This window comes from Atractosteus spatula, chromosome 4 (genome assembly GCF_055471065.1).
Source record: "Atractosteus spatula isolate fAtrSpa1 chromosome 4, fAtrSpa1.hap1, whole genome shotgun sequence".
NCBI lineage: Eukaryota > Metazoa > Chordata > Actinopteri > Semionotiformes > Lepisosteidae > Atractosteus > Atractosteus spatula.
The window spans coordinates 12,868,439-12,887,680 of NC_142709.1; the positions used below are offsets into that span (position 1 = coordinate 12,868,439).

Sequence of the window (19,242 nt, forward strand, 5' to 3'; positions counted from 1 at the left end):
TTCTCTCTTTTTTTTTCCGTGGAAAGAGAGCTTTTGTGGATGACTATCGAGTAGCTTCTGGCAAAGAGCAAAACTATCTTCAGCATTAGCAGGCACACTTTCTTCTCACAACCATTTTCTTTTGCTTGTGTGGACTAGGTGGTCCTGGAAAATAAGCTTCTAAAATATGTGTATATATTGATTTATCTGTTGTTTCTGTACATGCAGTTCTGTTTTATATGCTGCAGAAAAAGAGGACAGCGCAGAGAGCAACGTAATAGATCTTTGTTGAATTATAGCCTTTGGGCATTTTGAATGTATAAAGAACTTGCAGTTCTCTTTAAAAAGGAATTAAACACACAGCTGAAACATGCAAACATTAACATTTCTTATTAACTGGTGAATTTCTGCATATTTTAGATAGCCACACCGTTGTGTCGGAAGAGAGGGCCTACGATGTATTTAAAGCGCGTCCTTTTTGCTAAAATCAATGCCCTGTTTCACTTCCTGTACATTGTAAACTGGATTGTGTCCTTTTAAGAGACTCTGTTTTGCCTGACGTAGGGCTGATTGCAAGGTCCTGAGGGTCACATTTACTAGGTCTGTGCGCCCAGCTCCTGTCATTCACTCAGTTTGAGATGAAAGCAGTGTCGTGGCTTATCGCCTGTTGTCAGTCTAAACAGCCGCCTCCGATTCTTCGCTAAACTGTGTTGCTTGGCTGGCGGCATCTTTTTCCCCCCCCCCCTCTTTTAAAAAAACGGTCTTTCATGAACCCCCAATAGAACCGCGTGGGAGGCGCACACACCCTGTTAAATTGGCGCTTGCCTCCTCTCCGTCTGCGCGCAGAAGGCAGCGCTTCTGCCGCGGCCCTGCGTCTGACCGCCCGTGTTGCTCTGCTCCCTGCCGCAGGTGGACGCGGGCGCCGCCTGCAGGATGAACACTCTGGCGGCCCTCAGCATGGACCGGAACGCGCTGATGCGCGAGAGCCTTCGGGTGCACGGCGGGATGGTCTACCCTGGCATCCGAGCGCTGTCAGCGGACAAGGCCAGGGAGGGATCCAGCATGCCTCTGGGCTACGTCAGCGATCGCATTCCGGAGCTGCACTACAAACCCGCTGAGGTCACACTGGAGAACAGGAAGCCCCCCAATGGCTACAGTACCTTATACAAGAGCCCGCCTCCTGGGCTGCAGAAACCAATGATGGTTCCAGGGGGTGGGGCAGAGGCCCTGGGGTTGGACCGCCGGGTGGGGCCTGCCGATAAGCAATCTGAACTGGGCCTGAATGGCAGCACAAGTTACTTACGACTCCCCTGGGTCCCCAGCCCTTACCCAGAGGCAGGAGTCTACCCTTTCCTGGATTCCACAAAGTATGCTCTTAGCATGTACAAGGCCTCTTTTATGTCCCAGCATTCCCCTTACTTACCCCAGCCGTTGGCCTATCAATCTGTGTGTGCTGGTGGCGGCGCCGCTGGGGGCAGCGAGCGATTTCTGTACCTGCCCCCTTACCCTCCTTCCCCCATCACCGCTTCGCTGGCACCTCCCATGAGGATCCCCACCGCCACCGTCGCCCCCAGTCTCTCTCCGCTGGTCCACTGCCAGGAGAAGAGCATGCAGAGCATCGGCCCCAGGATTCACCATGAGCCGTCCGCCTTCGGCCAGCAGCTCCACCAGCAGCAGCCCCAGCCGCCGCAGCAGCAGCAGCCGCAGGTGCATCATCAGTCCCACAGCGATCGACAGCACAGCAGCAGCAAGCAGAGCCGTGCGCCCTCCAGCAAGGGGCCGAGCAGCAGCAGTAATAGTGGCAGTAGCGGCCTCTCGGTGGACTCGGCTTCAGTCCTTCTAATGCAGTCGCCGCGCACAGCCCCCCGCCTCCATCAGCCCTCTGCACCACCTCCGCACAGCCATATGGAAAGTCCGCCAGACTTCCAGAAGCCACTACCCAGAGGCCCTCCCACTTCCTCCTCCTCCTCTTGTTCCTCTTCCTCCTCCTCCCAGTCGGTGTCTCTTCCTTTCCCCTTCATGGCTGGCTTGGCTCCGGAGCACCCTTCTCCGGCTCGTCCAGCCAGCCAGAAGCCTAAAGCCCGGGAGGGGTCAGCTGAGCACAGAAGTGGAGGAGGGGAGAGGAAAGCTAGCAAGTCCCCTTGTAAGACTGCCTCGGAGAAGCAACCGAGCCAGGCCCCTACCAAAGATCCGGCAGATAAGCCTTTGGATTTGTCTGCCAAAATAGCAAGCTTTGGAGCCCCTCCCAATGGATTCTCCCCCAAACTGGAAGGCATGGCCAAACTGGGGCAGTCCCCAACAGCTCGGTATGGGCTGCCCAGCCGGGACCTTCTCAAAGACTCCCCGTCCTTCTCTGCAGTGAGCACTTCTTCCAAACCTCCAGACAGGCCTGAAATAATCAGCAATTTACACTCCTCCTGGGTTGTGCCAGGCCACACCCCTCTTACCCCCGAGTCCAGCCAAAATATCGCCCCCCCTGTGATCAAGAACAAGACGCTGGAACGTGTGATGCACCAGCAGCGTAGTTCCTCCTGCCCCAGAATTGGGGAGTCCAACAACAGCCCCGCTGCTAATCCTGCCCCCACCTTGGTACCTGGTTTGGGTCGCCCAGCTTCTGCCTCCCCCTCTCCCAATGTCAACGGTGAATGGCCCAAGGCAAATCCCAACCTTCCAGAAAAAGTTACTCCGGCCAGCCACGCTGGCAGCCAGTCATCTTCTGGGCAAAAAGCATCAAAGCCACCCAAGAGAGTGGAGACCCAGGACATTACCCATAAACCACAGCAGCAGCATCTTGACAATGGGCCCGCCACAACCCCCCTGTATTTACCACAGAACGAGGCCTTCCTCCCTCCATCCTTAGCTTATGCCAACAGGTATATGTCGTACTCGGAGGGCCTGCCCCTTCCTCACTTACCTCTGCCAGCGAAAGGCCCCGTTTACCCACATCCAGTACTGCTGGGCAGTGGCAGCCTCTACCCGGCCCACTTGGCCCCTAAGCACGGACTCCCTTACGGCCTGTCATCCAGCCATCGGGAATTCCTCACTTACCATGACTCTCAGGAGATGGTTCATCCTTTGATGACACCCCTGACTCTAGACCCAAAACCCAGCGAGAGGCTTGAGCGGAGGTCCCGGTCCCAGGATCGCCCCAGGCATAACGAGGAGCCCGTTCCCAAAAGCCGCCCCGCGATGGAAGCTGCCGAACCTGTTTGCAAACCAGAGAAGGAAGCTGAAAAGGTGCTTAGCCAGGGTTTGAAACCACCGAGCAAGCCACCGGCGATGGAGAAGGAGAAGATCGTCTGCATTGACTTGCTCCAGGACGACGCAGATGGAGGCTCCCTGACCACGAAACACTGTTTCCCCATTGCCAAGAAAGGAGATGCCCCGAGGCATCTTGGCGGCAGTGACTGTGAGGGCAGCAGGATGGGCAGTGGGGAAGGGAAGGAACCCGAGCTGAAGCAGCTCCTTCTTTCAAATCAGACTTTTGCTCCGAGGCCAGCTGATTCTGAGAGACAGCCAGAGATCTGTAGCCCTCCTAAGCTCCAGGATCACGGCCTCTGTGGGGAGTTCCTCTCTGCCAGGCAGGATCCGGCTCGGAGGAGTCCTGCTCAGCCCTGCCCGCTCCCTGAACTGCTGGAGCAGCAGACGCTGCGCTGCGCCAGGACGTCGGGGGACAGGGCCGGGGAGGAGGCCGGGTTCAAAGGCGAGAGGCAGGGCCCGGCGGCCCCGCGGCCCCTGGAGGCGGGGAAGGAGGAGGACGTGGAGACCCAGGAGGAGGAGGAGGAGGAGGAGGACAGCCACAGCTCCTCCAGACCGAAGAAGTCCAACCTGGCCAAGAGGATCGCCAACTCGTCCGGCTACGTGGGCGACCGTTTCAAGTGCGTCACCACCGAGCTGTACGCGGACTCCAGCAAGCTGAGCCGGGAGCAGCGCGCTCTGCAGGTGAGCAGCAGGCCTTGGCAGGGGAGAGGGGAGAGGGGGAGGGGGAGGGAGGAGCAGGGGCTCCACCAGCTTCTGCACTGTTTACTCACTGGAATGCTGTGTGCAATACAATCGCAAAATGCTCTGTGGACCAAGCGATGCCTGATACGGCACTCGCCGTCTGTCTTTACACGTGAGGTCCTGTCTTGGTAATGCCATAATCACATGGCTTCAATATCCCTCACAGCTCTGGGGAAAAAGACATTCTATTCTTAGTTCTGTCTTCTAGCGGAGACATTGACTCCTGTTCCTGAAGCCCTTATTCTGCCCTGGACCCCTCAATTAATTAACCCAAAAATAATTGTATTATATTTTAAGAAACTGAGAAAAAATTGTAGTCAGCTGGGGAGGGGGTTTGGGCTTATAGAGCCTATCCCAGAAGAGGTGACTTGGCTTTTCTTCCTCTCTGTGTGCTGAACACACGCCGAGTGAAAGCCTGTGTCTGGCATTACCATTCTACCCAAGTGATGTTCAGAAAAGCCCGATCTTGAAGGGGGAAAAAAAGAAAGCAGCCCCAGCAGTCTGACCCCGAGCAGGTAGCTGGTGGTGCCTGCAGATCGGCCAGCAAGCTGAGTCTTGCCAAGTCCTCACATCCTCTTGGCTGGCATCCGCTAACCTCCCCCGCTGCTGCGCGCTGCGGTTGAGCAGCTTTCGCGAGGCGGGAGTTCTGTCAGTGAGGAGGGGGGGGGGGGGAGGGCAAAAGGAGGCTGACGCTAACGCCGCGCCTGTCTCCGTGCCGCCCAGCGGAGCGGAAGATGGGCCGCGGCGCGCGCCCCTCCTGGCCCTGTGGGCTGATACCGCTGGAGGGGGGCAGGCGTGAGGGCACCCCAACCCCCCAGATCAGCCGGTTCAAGCCCACTTCGGACTTCCCTGTACTAGGGATGGCCGGGTCTGAGCAGCGGCCCTGTTACGTTGTGCGCCATGCAGTCCAAGCTGTAGGAGCATTTCCCCCCGATCCAATCCCATTCCCAAGATTCCCTGCAAGGGCTCGCCAGCCTGCAAATGCTAGCTGTCTGAACATCAGTTGGTGTGCTTTTCTAGTAGTTTACCTGGGCAGACGCAAGACGCTCCAATACAGTAGAAGAGACTTTTAAGTGTACCACAGAAGTGTTTCATACTACGTCTTGTATTTTTTTGCTTGCATGTGAAGAGCCTATGCACAAAACTATCAAAGATTTTTTTTTCTTTAGTATTTAAATATGCGCCTGCCGCCCTACGGATCTATTACCAGAGATGGGCTTCTGTCTTTTACAAAGCAAAAAAACACGAATGATACTTCATACTCTTAGATACAGGATGCCTAAAAGGAGAACCCTAACTGTCTGTAGTCATGCTAGATGTAAGAAATGTGTAGTTTTGTTTTAGGCTCATTAATTGCGTGTGTCTGAAATATTCTGTCTTAATAGGGCTAAGGTGTATGCTGTTGTATGTTAAAGATGTGTCATTATGATTGAAATGATTGAAAGATCTATTGAGCACCCATTTTAATTACTTAGATGGAAGTCTTATCACAAGAGGACAGTAATTTAAGTCAACCTGCTGCTAACTGTGAGGTCAGTTCTTTAAATTTCTTATTACAAATTTAAATATTAAAATGCTGCTGGTTTATTATGGTTTCGCAGAGGGTTAATGCAGTTGATTGCAGTCAGTCTCATGAGGAAGTTTTGCTTTTTTTTTTTTACTTCTATAAAAGAGGCTAGCCATATTTAAGAAATATGTATATTTCCGGGGGAAAAAGAAGAGCTGAGCTAGAACCGAGAGAGCATGGAATGAAAGTGAAAAGGTTTTTTTTTCTTGGTGTAACTGTTGCTGTCATGTGAAATGCTGCTTCTTTTCATTTGCCTTTAGAGATTTTGCGATGTAAAACTAAAGTACTATGGAGAGGCTTAGCCAGGAAAGAACAGCCAGCTTGCCTGAGAGCTCGGCGTGTAGCGTTTTTTTTTTTCATGGCCGTTTTATGTATGCTTGTAGCGTGCAATGATGCGCTTCTCTGAGCTGGAACTGAAGGAGAAGGAGGGGAGCGGTGCGACGGGAAAAGACCTGGCAGACGGCCAGCCCGGCGAGAGCGCCGGGGAGGCCAGAGAGCAGGCCGCCAAGCACGGCTGCGCTGTCCTCCGAGAGGAGCCCGCGCAGGACGGTGAGTGACCCGGCGCAGCGCCCGGCGAGGCCGCCACCCCGCCCCCGCCCCCCCTCCGCGCGTCAAGCGCTCGGTCTATCATCTGCTTAGCGGACCAGAAGAGAGAAGGTGTTGGCAAACATTTCCACTCGTGCCTTCTGCAAAAAAAAACTGCCAAAGAAGGAAGAGGAGGGGGGGAGAGCTCACTTCTTTCAGGTTTTTTTTTTTGCGCTTTAAAACACGAAGGCGTGCTTCTCCAGGCGGTTCATCATAGCGTGAAAACAGCGCAGGCTGATTAAACTCTTGATTTTTTTTTTGTCAAAGCGCCTTTTAATAGCACATAAAAGACTGCCTGTTGTGTCCAAGCTTGGGCAACGTGAGGGCTGGCATGCCTAGAAATTGTCCTGCCCCCCAGTCACAGTGGAGCGCCCCGGCTGGAAGACCAGGCTCTCGGCCGCTCTGCGAGCTGTGAGCGGCGGCGGGGCCGGCCTGGTATCCGGGTGGGACCTGCTGCGCAGCTGCTCGGGGAGAGCGGTCTCGAACTGGGAGGAGGTCCGCGTTAGATGGTGCCCACACAGAGGCCGTCATTGTTGAGAAGCCGTAACCCCGAGTTCAGTCGCTGAAAGCCTTTGCTTGTTGTTGTAGGATGGGCGAGACCAGGGTGTGGGCTAGTATATGAAATGAATTCGGATCGCGTTTGTCCCCAGTGTTCTCCTCGCCTCCCTCTCGTTTGTGTTGCTGCTGTTTGTTCTTCCTTGTATCGGTGTCCGTTATCGCGTGAGTCAACGACAGACTTGACACAAGTTCTGGGTCTACCCAAGTTTATCAGCGTATTGGCAGCCGTGACGTTTTTTTTCCCCTGCAAAAAGCTATCTAAATTCGTCACGTAGGTAAGACGTAAGCAAAAAAAACCCCAAGCTGTTGAAACCTCCTCCTACTGTCTATGTTTTGAATATGATCTATTTGAATACATGATGTGTTATTTGAATGGTCTGTTGAATTGCAACGTCGAGAGGCGCAGATTTACAGTATACCTAGCAAGGGCAGAGACTGCAATAGGAGCGCGTTTAGAAATTCCCGCAGTACTCAAATGATGTGGAAAATAAGACAAAAAAACAGGTGTAAGACATTTATAGAAGCCTGTAGATGTCTTTTTGCTTGCATAGGGGCCTTTTGTTGGAGTTACATAAATTCATAAGTTTCACTTTTTGGAAAGTAACGGGAATTAAAAGTGCAGTCTCACTAGTCATGTTAAAGTTGTGCGCTTTGGTGAATATACTCTAAAGAAGAACATGTTTCATTGTTCCTATCCAGGCAGTGTGTGGATTGTGTGCAGCAAAACTTTGTAGCTGGGGGTGGGGGGGGGGGGGGAGTTTGACAACGAATGCAAAGCAAGTTTGACCCCTTGGTGACCTTGTTATTCTTCTTCCATGTCTGGCAATCATTGGACATTTTAAGTGAATGGTGACGCTGGCTCGGTTGCTATGGGTGAAGTGGACAGGGTTGCCATGGAGATCCTCCTGTGGAGAGTTGCCATAGCACAAACATGGGGATAAATTATGGGATGCATGTGTCATGAGTCATATGATTGTTGTTCACAGATCAAGTGATTTAAACCACCGGCAGTGGGGCTGCATCACATCTGTGAAGCTCACATGGCCGCCCAGGGCCAAGAAGGGAGCACGTTCTTTTCGAGGCAGATATCACAGTGCGCCACTGTCAGCCGCCAGGGCTCACCCCTTCAGCCTGGTGCCCTCCACAGCAGCCTGGAGGGAAGGATTAAAGGGTAGAGCTGGTGGCTTTGTGTTTCGGCACACAGAAACCAACTACTCAGAAACCAGGACCGACCACTGTTCGGACTGGATTTTGTTGGACCTTAAGGCCCATCTTGAAAGGCTAATAAAGACAGCTAGGAAAAGACGACTTAGGAAAGGAGAAGGCCTCACGAAGCGACATGCACCTGACAACCTGACATCCTCATGGGGTTGAGGTCTGACCTGCGCAGGAAGTGACCTCACGTCCTGTAGCAAAGGTCTCGGCTTCCTCTCCCCAGGTATCAGCCTGGCCCCGTCTTACCTGCCCTTCATTTCTTCAGGTTCGGCCGCGAACGGCAACCTGTAGTTTCAAAGCCCGTGTTCTGCAGACGCCAAAGCAGAGCTGCGCAAAGCCGTCGTTCTTCAGAAGGGGTTGTGCCGGATCACTGTACGCAGTCGCTCGGCCGTTCCGGATGTGGCACGCGACGCGAAGGACTCGTTAAAAACCGCGCACTTTCAGAACCAAGTATTGAACGGCAGCCACGGGCCTTCAGACAGACATTTACGTTGCGGTCAGTGTGGCCCTGGGTAGCCAAGTCGCGTGGGTCTGTCTGCGGGTCCGTCTGAATTGGTTTTGCACTGCTCCTCAGAACTGGCCAGTTTCTGGTCTGAGTGCAAAACCTCACGTTGCAGGCGAAGTGACTTGGCGATTCTGTTTGTCATGGCCTGTTAAACCAGTTCTGCATTTCTTAACTCCAGACGATTTATGACTTTTTTGTCCTAGCGAAGTAAAGCCGAGCGTGGCCGGAGGTTTGAAAACTGGAAGCAGGAGGTTTACTTCTTTCTTTCTTTTTCCCTCTTTCCTGGGCCTGTCTAGGTGTCCCGCCTGCGTCTGGGAACCACAGGAGCGCTGTCCTCCAGGGCTCAGGCGTGGAGAGGGGGGAGGAGGATGGGGAGCTGCAGGGAGAGAAGAGGGGTGCCGCCCCGGCCTGTGGGGAGCAGTTCCCCTGCTCGCGCTCGGCGGGCGGGCAGGAGAGCCAGGCGGGAGAGCACGCCCGCCCGGCCGCCAGGAAACGCAAGCACAGCAGGGAGAGGGTGTCGGGCGAGAGCGCAGCGGAGGAGGAGGAGGAGGAGGAGGAGAAGGAAGAGGAGGAGGATCGCGCCGCCGCCGCCAGGGGGAAGAGAAAGAGGATGCTGGCAGGTAAGAGCCCCCGCGAACCGCACCCGTCGCCCGCTGCCCTCCGCGGTCCGCCCCCTGCCTCACGCCCTCATCGTCCGGACCCCCGCCACGCTGGCGGGCCAGTAACAAACCCCCCTGCCCCCCAAAAGAACACATCCCGCAGGGCTTCTTCCTTCTTCTGAGGAAGGGCACTGCCCTCTATCCTGCGCTGCTGTGTCACACGAATCCAGCTTCTTCTTTTCAGTTTTTGTTTGTGTCTCGTGTTTTGGGTTTTTTTTTCGCCCCCTGGCTTCTGCTTTGACTTTTTTTTTTGCACCGTTCCGTTTCCAAAGGAGGGGGAGAGAGAGAGAGAAATAAAAGTCACAGATCAGCTCTCGGCGCACACGCCAAGCGCAGTGGGTCGCAGGATTTTAGGAAGCTGCCAGCCTGCTCTGCCAGGCGAGTCGGAACAGACACTCCTCTAGACTCGGGACTCGGGACAAAGCCAGCTGGCCTTTGTGTGGGCGTATTTTATCACCATGACGTCTGAGAAACGTTCGGCAAGTCAGGGGCAGGGATTGTCGTGGAGTCCGTCCCATTAACGTGACAATATCCCTCTTGTCATAGTGGTTTGTTACACCAGAGCCTGATGTGTGGAAGGGTTCTGGGAGTGCTGAAATATATCGCTTCACAGTTTAATACCCTTTGATAACCATGTTTCATCTGAGCCCCCTCCCTTGAAATGCATGCATGCACCTGTAGCGGGTTTTTTGTGTTGTGCTGCCTTGTCCCCCTTTTCAGAGCGCGAGCTGCCTCACTTCTTACCTCCTGTATAATGAAACCCCTGTAAGAAATTTCAGTGGCGCTTCACATTTCATCTTCCGTGATAGGGGAACTCCCCCCCCCCCCCTCCCCCCCACCCACCCAGAAACGTTTAGTTTGCAATTAATTTAACCCCAGCAGTGCCCTCAGGCTGGTTTTTATCAATCCGTTTCTTCTCTGCAAATGTGCCTGAGCCAAGATAATTAGCTGTGCTCCGTTTATTTGGCTTTGATGCCTTCAGAGGGCCAGAAAAAAAATCGCTGTGCCGCGCGGCGATCAGAAACCGAGAAGCCGACCCCCCGTTTGAAGACAGTCCTGTCTGGCACTTAAGGGTTAAAGAGACAGTGTTTCTTTCCCTCAGCCTTGCAAAAGAGAGAGAGAGAAAAAAAAAGAGCTTTTCCGTTGTGTTAGATGTCTGTCTGCATGGTGCTTTGAAAGATACTGAAGGGAAAAACTCCCCCCCCCACCCCACCCCGTACACAGGCAGAGGAAAAGTGCGAGAGCTGCTGTTTAGAGTATTGAGGATCTGTCTCGGCATGGAGGGTGTGTGTTCTCCATTAATCCAAGTTGTCTCTTTAGATGACTGGCCTGAGAAGGAAATTACCAACCCTTCTTCTGAACACCTCTTGGAAGAGTCCTCTTGTAAGCAAGTGAAAAACCTCAAAGTGTGTATCGAGCTGACCGGCCTGCGGCTCCGCAAGCAGCGCCCCCTGCAGGAGCTCCGGCAGCTCTGGGAGCAGCAGGTCTCGCCCCAGAGGTCGGTCCTCGCGGCCGCCCCGCCCCCGCCCCCGCCCCCGCCGCACGGCAGGAAGGACCCAGCCGAGCCCTGCCCGCCAGAGGTCACGGCACGGGACAGAAAGGTCAAAGGCAGCTTGGTGGAAGAAAAGCCCACCAAGAAGAGGTCAGAGGGCAAAGTCAATAGAAGCTGGTCTGAAGAGCCTCTCTGTAAAAGTGACATTGAACAAGGTACGCTGGCTAGGCCGCTGTGTTTTGGGCGCGTTTTTTTTTTCCTTCTTCCTTTGTTTTTTTTTTTTGTCCGAAGCTTGATTTATGTGCATGCAGAGCAATGCAGGTTTTTAATGTGAGTGGAGGGGGACGCCTGGAAAGGTCTCTTCGTTAATAATGACAGAGCCCGGCGGTGAAGCTGAGAGATGTGTACTTTTAGCGCTCTCCTCATCGGCGCGTGTGTGTGCGCGTGTGTATTCCTACCTTCTCGTTATCCACACGCGAAAAAGGCCGACCTCTCCTTCCCTCCGGAGAGGACGATGGTGTGGTCTCCTGCACAGCTTTTCAGCCGCAGAGCCTTCAGTTTTTTTTCTTCTCTCGAGTACAGTTTCTGCCGGGCTGCTTTCTCTGAACGGGGAACAGGGCCGTCCACAAGAAGCGGGAGACCGTGTTAGGTGTTTTCCACACGAAAGGGGAAGTGGTGTGACCAATCGTTTCCTTTTCACGCAGCTAGTTGGTAGCCTCGCCTCCTTTGCATAGGCAGGTTTCCGAGAGTGGACTCCCCTCGACGGAACATCTTTTCCTTCTCTTCGGGGGGGGGGGGGGGTTCGATTCGCTGTTTCTCTAGCGAGCAGACCGCGGCCAGCGCTACGTCCTGCAGCAGTCGGAAAGCCACAGAGTTCCTTTACCTTTGCTGCACCACCTGAAGTGGGTATTTTAGGAGATCTCCTCAAATGTGGATTATGCTGCTGAACCCTTGGAAGAAAACCCGAATCAGACAGGGGGTCCTAGGCGCGTAACAGCCTGGATAGTGTCAGTTGCGAAATGGAGCTCCTTGCTTTTCTCCTCTTGCCAGTCCTAGAGTTCGCCCATCCTTTGTACGCGAGGAAAAAAACGTCCTCATCTCTGTGCTTTTGCCAAGACGCGCTGGTAGCTGGAGGACTGACTGACGGGCAGACTAGTCACACCCTTCTGTCTTATCAGGGGCACCGCTCAGACAACACATGCCACAGAATAATGAGGCGTGAGATTTGAGACGCGTACAAATAGCTGATGTTTAAGAAGCGTCAACAGGATGCCTTCCAGGTAGCTCTGTGGCGTCTTGGCGTTTCTCTCTGCAGGGCCAGAGGGATTACGTGGAACAGGCCCGGCTTTTGAAGGTTTTTTTTTTCAATCCTCGATGGGAGGGGGGGGGAGATTAATCGCCCAAAAAGTAACCTACGAAGTCTCCTGCCTCCTAATGTTGAAGTGCATTCGTAGTTACATATGCCAGTACTTTGGAGCGATAAATCAGATTTATTCTGTGTTGCATGCTAATGGGAAGGTAATTTTCACCAGATGTTGCCGTTAAAATATGGCTGTAAGTGCATTAATGATTTCAATGGGTGGAAGGGAAATGCAGCTCGGTACGCCGATCCATAGGACTTTAGTAGTGAAAAGACGAGCTTTATTCCCCGTTCTTTCACCTCCTGTTCAGCAGTGCCCCAGTGGTGAGACGAGCTTGCCTTATAGCTCAATCTTAATTTTATTTTTGTGTACAAATGATAAACCGCGCGTTTAATGCAGTGTGATTCTCGACATCGCAGTGTGGCAAACACTTGACCCCAAGACGGTATCTCACGGTTTTTAATCCACTTTCAGTCACACCCTAACCCTCAGACACTGCCTCAGTCTCTGGTGCTGGTATGTGGGTCGTTTAAGATACAGTATGAATACAGCGAACAGCTTGTGACCATTCTGCATGTGAAAACGGAAGAAAATGATCCTTTAACTACTTTCCCTGGAGGCATATGGGGTAGGGCATTAATTAGCCTTATTCAAGAAAGGATGCATTTTACTCAAGCTTATACTGCAATGTATACTGCACCCTAGGGAGTTTTTCCCTTTCTGTATTGGGAGTATTATACAGCTTGTGTACAAGCCCCATACCAAAGATCTGCTCAAAGGCAGGTTTCCACAGACTGGGAGCTGCACTGTGTATAAAGGCACATGAAAAGCAAGTACATTCGTACTGAACTATGCATTGCTTTAAGTTTGTTTTTTTTCCAGTGTTGTCCACTTCTGTGATCTGTCTCTTGTTGCCCGGGTGGTGGAGTCGGAGTGGTTTGTGCGGCTGGTTATTGCTGCTTCTCGTGTATGTCTGCGTGTTTTTCTTTTGGTCTGAAAATGCGGAATTGCATTCGCAGGGCTCTGTGCATGTCTGTGTGAGCAAACAAGTGTAAAACGCACCTTCGCATCTCCACTTGCTGTCCCTGCTGTCAGCCTTCCTTCTTTTGGAAGCACATTTGCTTCTAAGCACATCCCAATAAATTATTTAGCAACTAGAGGGGGTGAAAACCCGAGACTGCGTTTCATGAAAGGCCTGCCTTAAACGTTTCAGGGAGCTGGATTAACATAGCCGACGGAAGCTCAGTTAACCCTTTCGTGTCATTTCTTCACGGTTAATGGCGCGTTCCGTTTGAGGCAGTGTGGGTCTGAAATAGTCAAGACTAGCCCAGCGAGGTCCCAGCATTCTCCCGGACGCGGTTGGGCAGTGTCTTATTTTGCTTTCTTATCGTTCTGTCTTTGTCGGAGAACCGGAGAAATTCAGTTCTGCTCCAGCTCCAAGAACATCACGCCCGTTTGTTTTGGTTTTTTTAAAATCTGCGAAACCACATTTACGTGCACAACAAAAACCTTCATAGCCAATATGAACAGAAAGAACTGTCCCGTGTCCCGGTCTGCAGTCACGCGCTTCAGCTCAGAATGACACCTGGACCGGGTGCATGCTGCTCTTACAGGCTGGGGCTTGGTTCTTGCTGCCCCTGAGTGGCCTCGGTGGGATATGTGTGATGACGGGTCCACACGTCCTGTTGGGCTGTACTGGCTGTGCTGCTGGGGTGACGAGTGCAGCCCTGGATCTAGAGAGCTGCAGGAAGGCTTACCGTCTCCATTAAAGCACAGAGTCGCGAGGGCGAGGTGTTAACGCGTGTCTCTGCTGTGTTTTTATGCTAAGGTCTGCCTGTTCCTCCCGTGACCTCCCCGCACACGGACTGCCTGGACTCGCCCCCCCTGGACGAAGCGGTCTCCAGAAAGCCCCCCCTGGCGGCGACCCGGCTCTCGGACAAGAGGCAGCGACTCAAGGAACATCGGAAGGCCAGCGGGCTGGGGCCACCGTCTCCCAGCTCCGGGAAGGACGCCGAGACGACTCCCTGGCTGCGGAGGCACTCGGACCTGGAGAAGCCCAAGGGCAAGAGGCAGTGCAAGACCAAGCACATCAGCCTGAGGGAGAGGAGACGGGCATCCCAGACAGCGGAGGAAAGCGCCGATCTGGAAAGCCCAGTGGAACAGAAGGTAGGCAGTCGGAAGGGTTTTTTTTTTTCTTCTTTTAGTGTTGCAGGCAGCATATTCTGTGCTTCAAAAACCGGGCAGGCAGCAGGTTTCGGGAAGCTGGAGGTTACTTGGAACGGACGTGCAGCGTTTAAGTCTCACTTAAACTCAGAAACGAGTCCAAGCAGTGGTGCTAACCCACAGCGCCGCCGTCTGAAGAGCCACATCTGGAATTGCACTTGAAAGTCATCTGGAACGCAGTACCTTAACCGGCACGGCTTTCCCCTCTTTTCTCCATGCTAATAAAACATGGAGCACACAAGGAATGGGGGGGGGGGATGAAGGAAGATGTGCTCCCCGAGTTCCGAACAATCCATGCAAGTGATCAGAGCTCCGGAAGCGACGATTTTTCATCATTCGGGTGCCAGCCAACACTTGCAAGCATGTGGTCGCTCTCGGGAGCTGCTGGCAGCGGAGTGGCGGACTTCGTGCTAATGAGTTGCTTGTTCGCTGCCTTCCGAGTGAAAGCAGCGTGCGCCTCCCGTTTGTGATGCAAAAAAGACCTTAATCGTGAGCGATAAGTGCGAGAGCAGTGCTAGTAAAACACCCGCGTCACGGAAGAGGAAAGCCATGCATTTCCGAAGTGAAATTAGACATCCCGCACTCAGAAAAGCTCTGATGTGCTCCGTCGAAATCGCTGGACAGCCGCGATGATCAGATTTCCAACGCTGTTATGGGTTAAATAGGCTTTTGTAGGCTGGCCTGGGAACCTGACCACCATTTGTAACCTTGTTTCTATGGGAAACTGCATTCCGAGTTCAAAACACCCGACTTGAAAACGAGTTTTTGGAACACGTCCCGTTTGTAAGTCAGGGACTTCCTGTACTGTACTGGGATTTTTTTTTTTTTTTTTTTGCTCGGGTGATGACACGGGGTTTCTCGGTAGACAGAGGGAGGAAGCGCCTTGAGAACTGTTCTGTTTTCGAAGCGGCTCTGAGTCACCCCAGCCATGTTGACCTGCCCTCGCAGTGCTGACAGCTGGTTTGCCACGTTATTCCACGGGGGAGGGCAGACAGCTGTCCCGGCCCAGCAGCCAGCACTGCAGACCTGTTCCTCTTCAGAGAGCTTTCTCCCGCGGAGCATTTTAATGTTTCCCGTTGAACTTCTCTGGACATCAGCAGTATCGCTGAAAGACGCCTCTTCTCCTGCAGTAATAGGAACATTCCTGGATTTAATATCTGAACTGAACCTGAAAAACAAAATAAATGGGAAGACGATTTTCCCCTTGTGTATAGCCTCTCCTACAGCTGTAACAATCAAAACACACTCGGCTGTCTGAAAGGTTATTAAAACGCCTCTTTATGGTCCCACGGATCTATATTCATTAGGCCAAAGCATTTAAAGAGGTCTGCCTCGTGCTGTAGCCCTGCCGGAACACATCCGCATGGCTTCGCTGAACACCATAGCGCTGCAGCACGAGAACTGCATAGATCTAAGTAAGTGTGCGGAGTGGATCATATTTTTATGCTTCTCCTCTTGGTGAAGAGCAGTGACATTTAATAACGTATGCTGTGCCTATGGGCTTCCAGCACAGGGTAGCTTTCTGAACTTGTGGCTGTGAATAATTAGCACATCTTCACTTTCATCTTTAGACCAGCCGAGATGATAACCCCAGCCTCACAGAGCCAGGAATGGGCTGTGCTGAATTGGTTGGTTTTTTTTTTAATTGTAGCTTCCAGTTGAATGGAAAAAATGATTTTAGGTTTTACTTTTACTTTATTTAAGCATCTTTTACTTGAAATAAGAGGTATTCTCTTACGTCAAATGACTTCATTAGGATGACTTGTCACTTTGCGGTATTCGCATCATAGTGTTTTACATTCTGGTTAGAATGACCGATTCGATGCTTACAAATACAAAAATGTCTGACTTCTTTGGCCCGAAAAAGCGAGTGAAAGTTTTAAGTCGGTTCTCTTTCAACGAACAGGTCAGCCTGAAGAGGTCCACCAGGAAGAGGTCAGCGTCCGTCTCGGACTACGAGTCCTCTCCCGTCAAAAGCTGCAACCCCGCGGGCTCCCCAGCTGCGCCCCAGACCCCCACCTCGCTGCTGTCGCCTGCCTCCCACCCCTCGCCGCTGCCCGTCGGGAGCCCCCCTGCGGAGACCCCCACGAGCCGGCCCATGCCACCTGAGGCGCGGAGGCTGATCGTGAATAAGAATGCCGGCGAGACGCTGCTACAAAGAGCTGCCCGTCTGGGTTACGAGGTAAGCGGCTTTGCTTTTCTCTCTCCCTCGTTTGCTAGCAAGCTCCCCCCCCCACTCCTCCCCACCACCACACACCCCGTCCGTCCGCTTTCCCCTCTCTCCTTAAATCTGCTCTTCCTCTTTCTTTGTGACTCAGATTGTCGTTGGTGGCACCCACTTCCTCCTTCGCCGTGGAGCGGCTGGCTGCACTCGCTCTGCCCCCTCGCACTTCATTAATTCTCCGCGAGGCCTAGTGTGACATGTTAGCGTCCCCGACAGGCACAGAGCAAACGCTTAGCACACACGCTGGAAAATCTCACTTCTCCCCGTTAATCCCAGGCAGCTCTTAACCCCTTCAGAGCCCCGCCGCGGGCTCGAGTTTCTTCTCCCCCGGCGAAAGCTATCGACAGTCTGCAGAGCGCGCTGCACAACATCTTCCCTGTCTCATTTTTCTACAGATTAATGACGCTGTGGATTAGTTACGGCAGGGGTTTGCGAAAAGCCCAACGTGCAACACAGGAAATGAACAATTACCGTTGCAGGCAGACGCTCGCAGAAGGTTCATGCTCCATAAATAAAAGAGCTCGAGAGGCTAAAGTAAAGGGCAAAAGTCTAAATTTATCTTAATGGTAGTTTGCTCCTTCTGTCTGAACCTAGTCCGGCGCGTTTATTGGTTTCTGCGCAGGCTTTTTTCCCCCCCTTCCTCTTCAGTACCTTATCCCCGACGGGGGACGTACTGTGTCCCAACGGGGTGGGCTCTAGGAGGAGCGGCGGGTTCTGCCATCCGAGAGAGCCGCTGGGGTTTCTCGCACGAGGGTGGCGTCTTCATCCCCGGCGTGATCCGCTCGGCACCCAGCTCTTCAGAACAGTATTCCCCCCCTAAACAGGAATTTACCTTTCCAGCGACTGTGTGTGTGTGTGTGTGTTAGTAAAATAGTCCGGACAAGACCGAACCAAAGCGTTCAAGTTCAAACGGGAGTGAAAAAATGTGCCTGCCTCGGTTCCAGCCCCTGTGCGAGGTGTGCGTTCGCTGGCCTGGCGATCGGAGGCGGCCGGTACAGGTGCAGGCTGGGAGACTCGCAGTCGCGGGGCAGTCGGCCAAGGTGACTGGCCCTGGATCAGACCCGCTCTCCTCCTCCCCCCCCCCCCCCCCCCCAAGGGGGGAGGGGGGCGTCTAGAAATGATGTTAACGACAATAAACAGCAACCTGTATTTAACAGGAGCTGGGAAATGATGACTGAAAACATCACGGATGAAAACTAAAATTAATGTAGTGTTTCAAAGGGCTTTTCAAAGCCGCCCGCCCCCCCCCCCCCTCCTCCTCCCCTCCGCTCCTACCCCCGCCCCTCTCTCCCGGTCGGAGCCAGCTGCCGCGGCGCGAGTGTGGAGCACAGCAGCTGCTGCGCGTCAGAGAGCCGGGCCGCTCCGACGAGGCTCTGTTTACCGGGACAGCCTGGGCAGGGCCGCCCGGCCTCTGCATCGCACCGCCGTCTGCGCTGCCTCACAGCACACACACACACACGCGCGCACACACACACGCACGCACGCACGCCACCCGGCTCCCCTCCCGGCTCGCTCTCACGAGCGCTCTCTCTCTCTCTCTCCAGGAGGTTTACTTCTTCCACCTCCCCCCACACCCCCGCGTACACACACACATACACACGCGCACGCACGCACACACACTCTCTGTGCTCTATCACTGAGAAAATTAACACCCCCTCCCTCCTCTTTCCCCTCCTTCCCTCTGCCGCTGCCTTAGTTCATTAAGTCACTCTGCCTCCTGTGACAAAAAAAGACTTCTCTAAATTAACCTCCGAAAAGAGAGCCTCTCAAGGTTTTTTTTTTATTCCTTCCCCCCCCCCCCCCGCCCTTTCGTCTCCGCGTTTCCCTTCTCCTTTTCCGTGGCGCGGCCTTTGTCTCGTCTGTTCCGCTCCCTTCTGCCGAGATCCGCGTTGAGCGTCGTGATGGTGATGTGTTGAGTGGGGGTGGAGGTAACACAGTCCCCCCCTTCGGAAATTCTGCTTTCAGTAGAAATTGCTCTTTGCCATTAAAGCTCAATCAGTTATCCGACAAGTGCTCTCTGGGATCCAGGGCTTAATTAATCTTCTCGGTGATGGTGCTTTGTGGGGAAGGTGCTAAATAGGTGCTGTTTTAGGCCATTAGCTGCCTGCCTGTACCAGGACCCTGCTTTGTGAAATGGCCCTTGCGTCAGGCGGCCTTAATTGGTGCCACACTCCTGGAGAAGGCCGTGTCAGTCAGAGCGGAGCAGAGGGCTGGAGCAGAGATCACTGTACGGGCAGCGCAGAGAGCCAGCGAGAGCGCGCGCCGCACACACAGCCCGTTTTATTCCTGTTGGAGAAGACGCATCTCGCGTCCAAGGACCCGTCACGGCAAGATACAGGCTGCTTGTTTTCCTGCCCGGTTGTCTTTGCCCCCTCGCTTTGAGAGCGCTATGCTGTTAGCGCTGTAGTTGTAGGCGCAGTTTTCTTTATTCCGCGTGTCTATCAGAGGCATGGCCTTTTGTGTTTGTGCGTGAACCTTTGAACTTACTCCCTCCGAGACAAGAGGACGGGGGGCCGGCTCAGCCCGTGTTTCTCTGCTTAACTGTGCAGGTCTGACGTCGGTGAGAGACTGGCGCAAGAATGGGCCAGGTCCTGTTTCAGTGTTTAGGAGTGGCAGTGCCATCTCTCCCTTTAAATTCTCCACTTGAGTCAGCGATGTGTACTGTACAGCACTTTCAAAGAAGGAGAGGGTCAGAGCCCTCTTTTTTTATATCATTTTCTTTCAGTCATGAGGTCATCCAGTCTGTAAAGCCTTTCCTTTTCATTATCTCTTCCTGTTGTTTAAAGTTCTGGTGGCCAGCCGCCGAAGCCCCGCGGTATGGCGCGATTGAAGGGGAAGTTTTGTTAGTGGTCAGTACCTTGTTTTTGTAGTC

General features: G+C 53.3%; 1 protein-coding gene across 3 annotated transcripts in view; it reads left to right on the forward strand.

Annotated features, from left to right (window-relative positions):
• bcor (BCL6 corepressor) overlaps window positions 1-19,242 on the forward strand; it is a 61,084-nt gene that overhangs the window by 25,870 nt on the left and 15,972 nt on the right. Inside the window, exons 4-10 of one of the 3 annotated variants that reach the window (XM_088913247.1) lie at window positions 889-3,921; window positions 5,457-5,513; window positions 5,932-6,097; window positions 8,708-9,031; window positions 10,391-10,777; window positions 13,752-14,089; window positions 16,053-16,328. In XM_088913247.1, coding sequence (XP_088769373.1) covers window positions 889-3,921; window positions 5,457-5,513; window positions 5,932-6,097; window positions 8,708-9,031; window positions 10,391-10,777; window positions 13,752-14,089; window positions 16,053-16,328 — 4,581 coding nt within the window. The remainder of the gene's footprint in view (window positions 1-888; window positions 3,922-5,456; window positions 5,514-5,931; window positions 6,098-8,707; window positions 9,032-10,390; window positions 10,778-13,751; window positions 14,090-16,052; window positions 16,329-19,242) is intronic. The other 2 variants (XM_088913249.1, XM_088913248.1) reach the window with 2 other exon arrangements.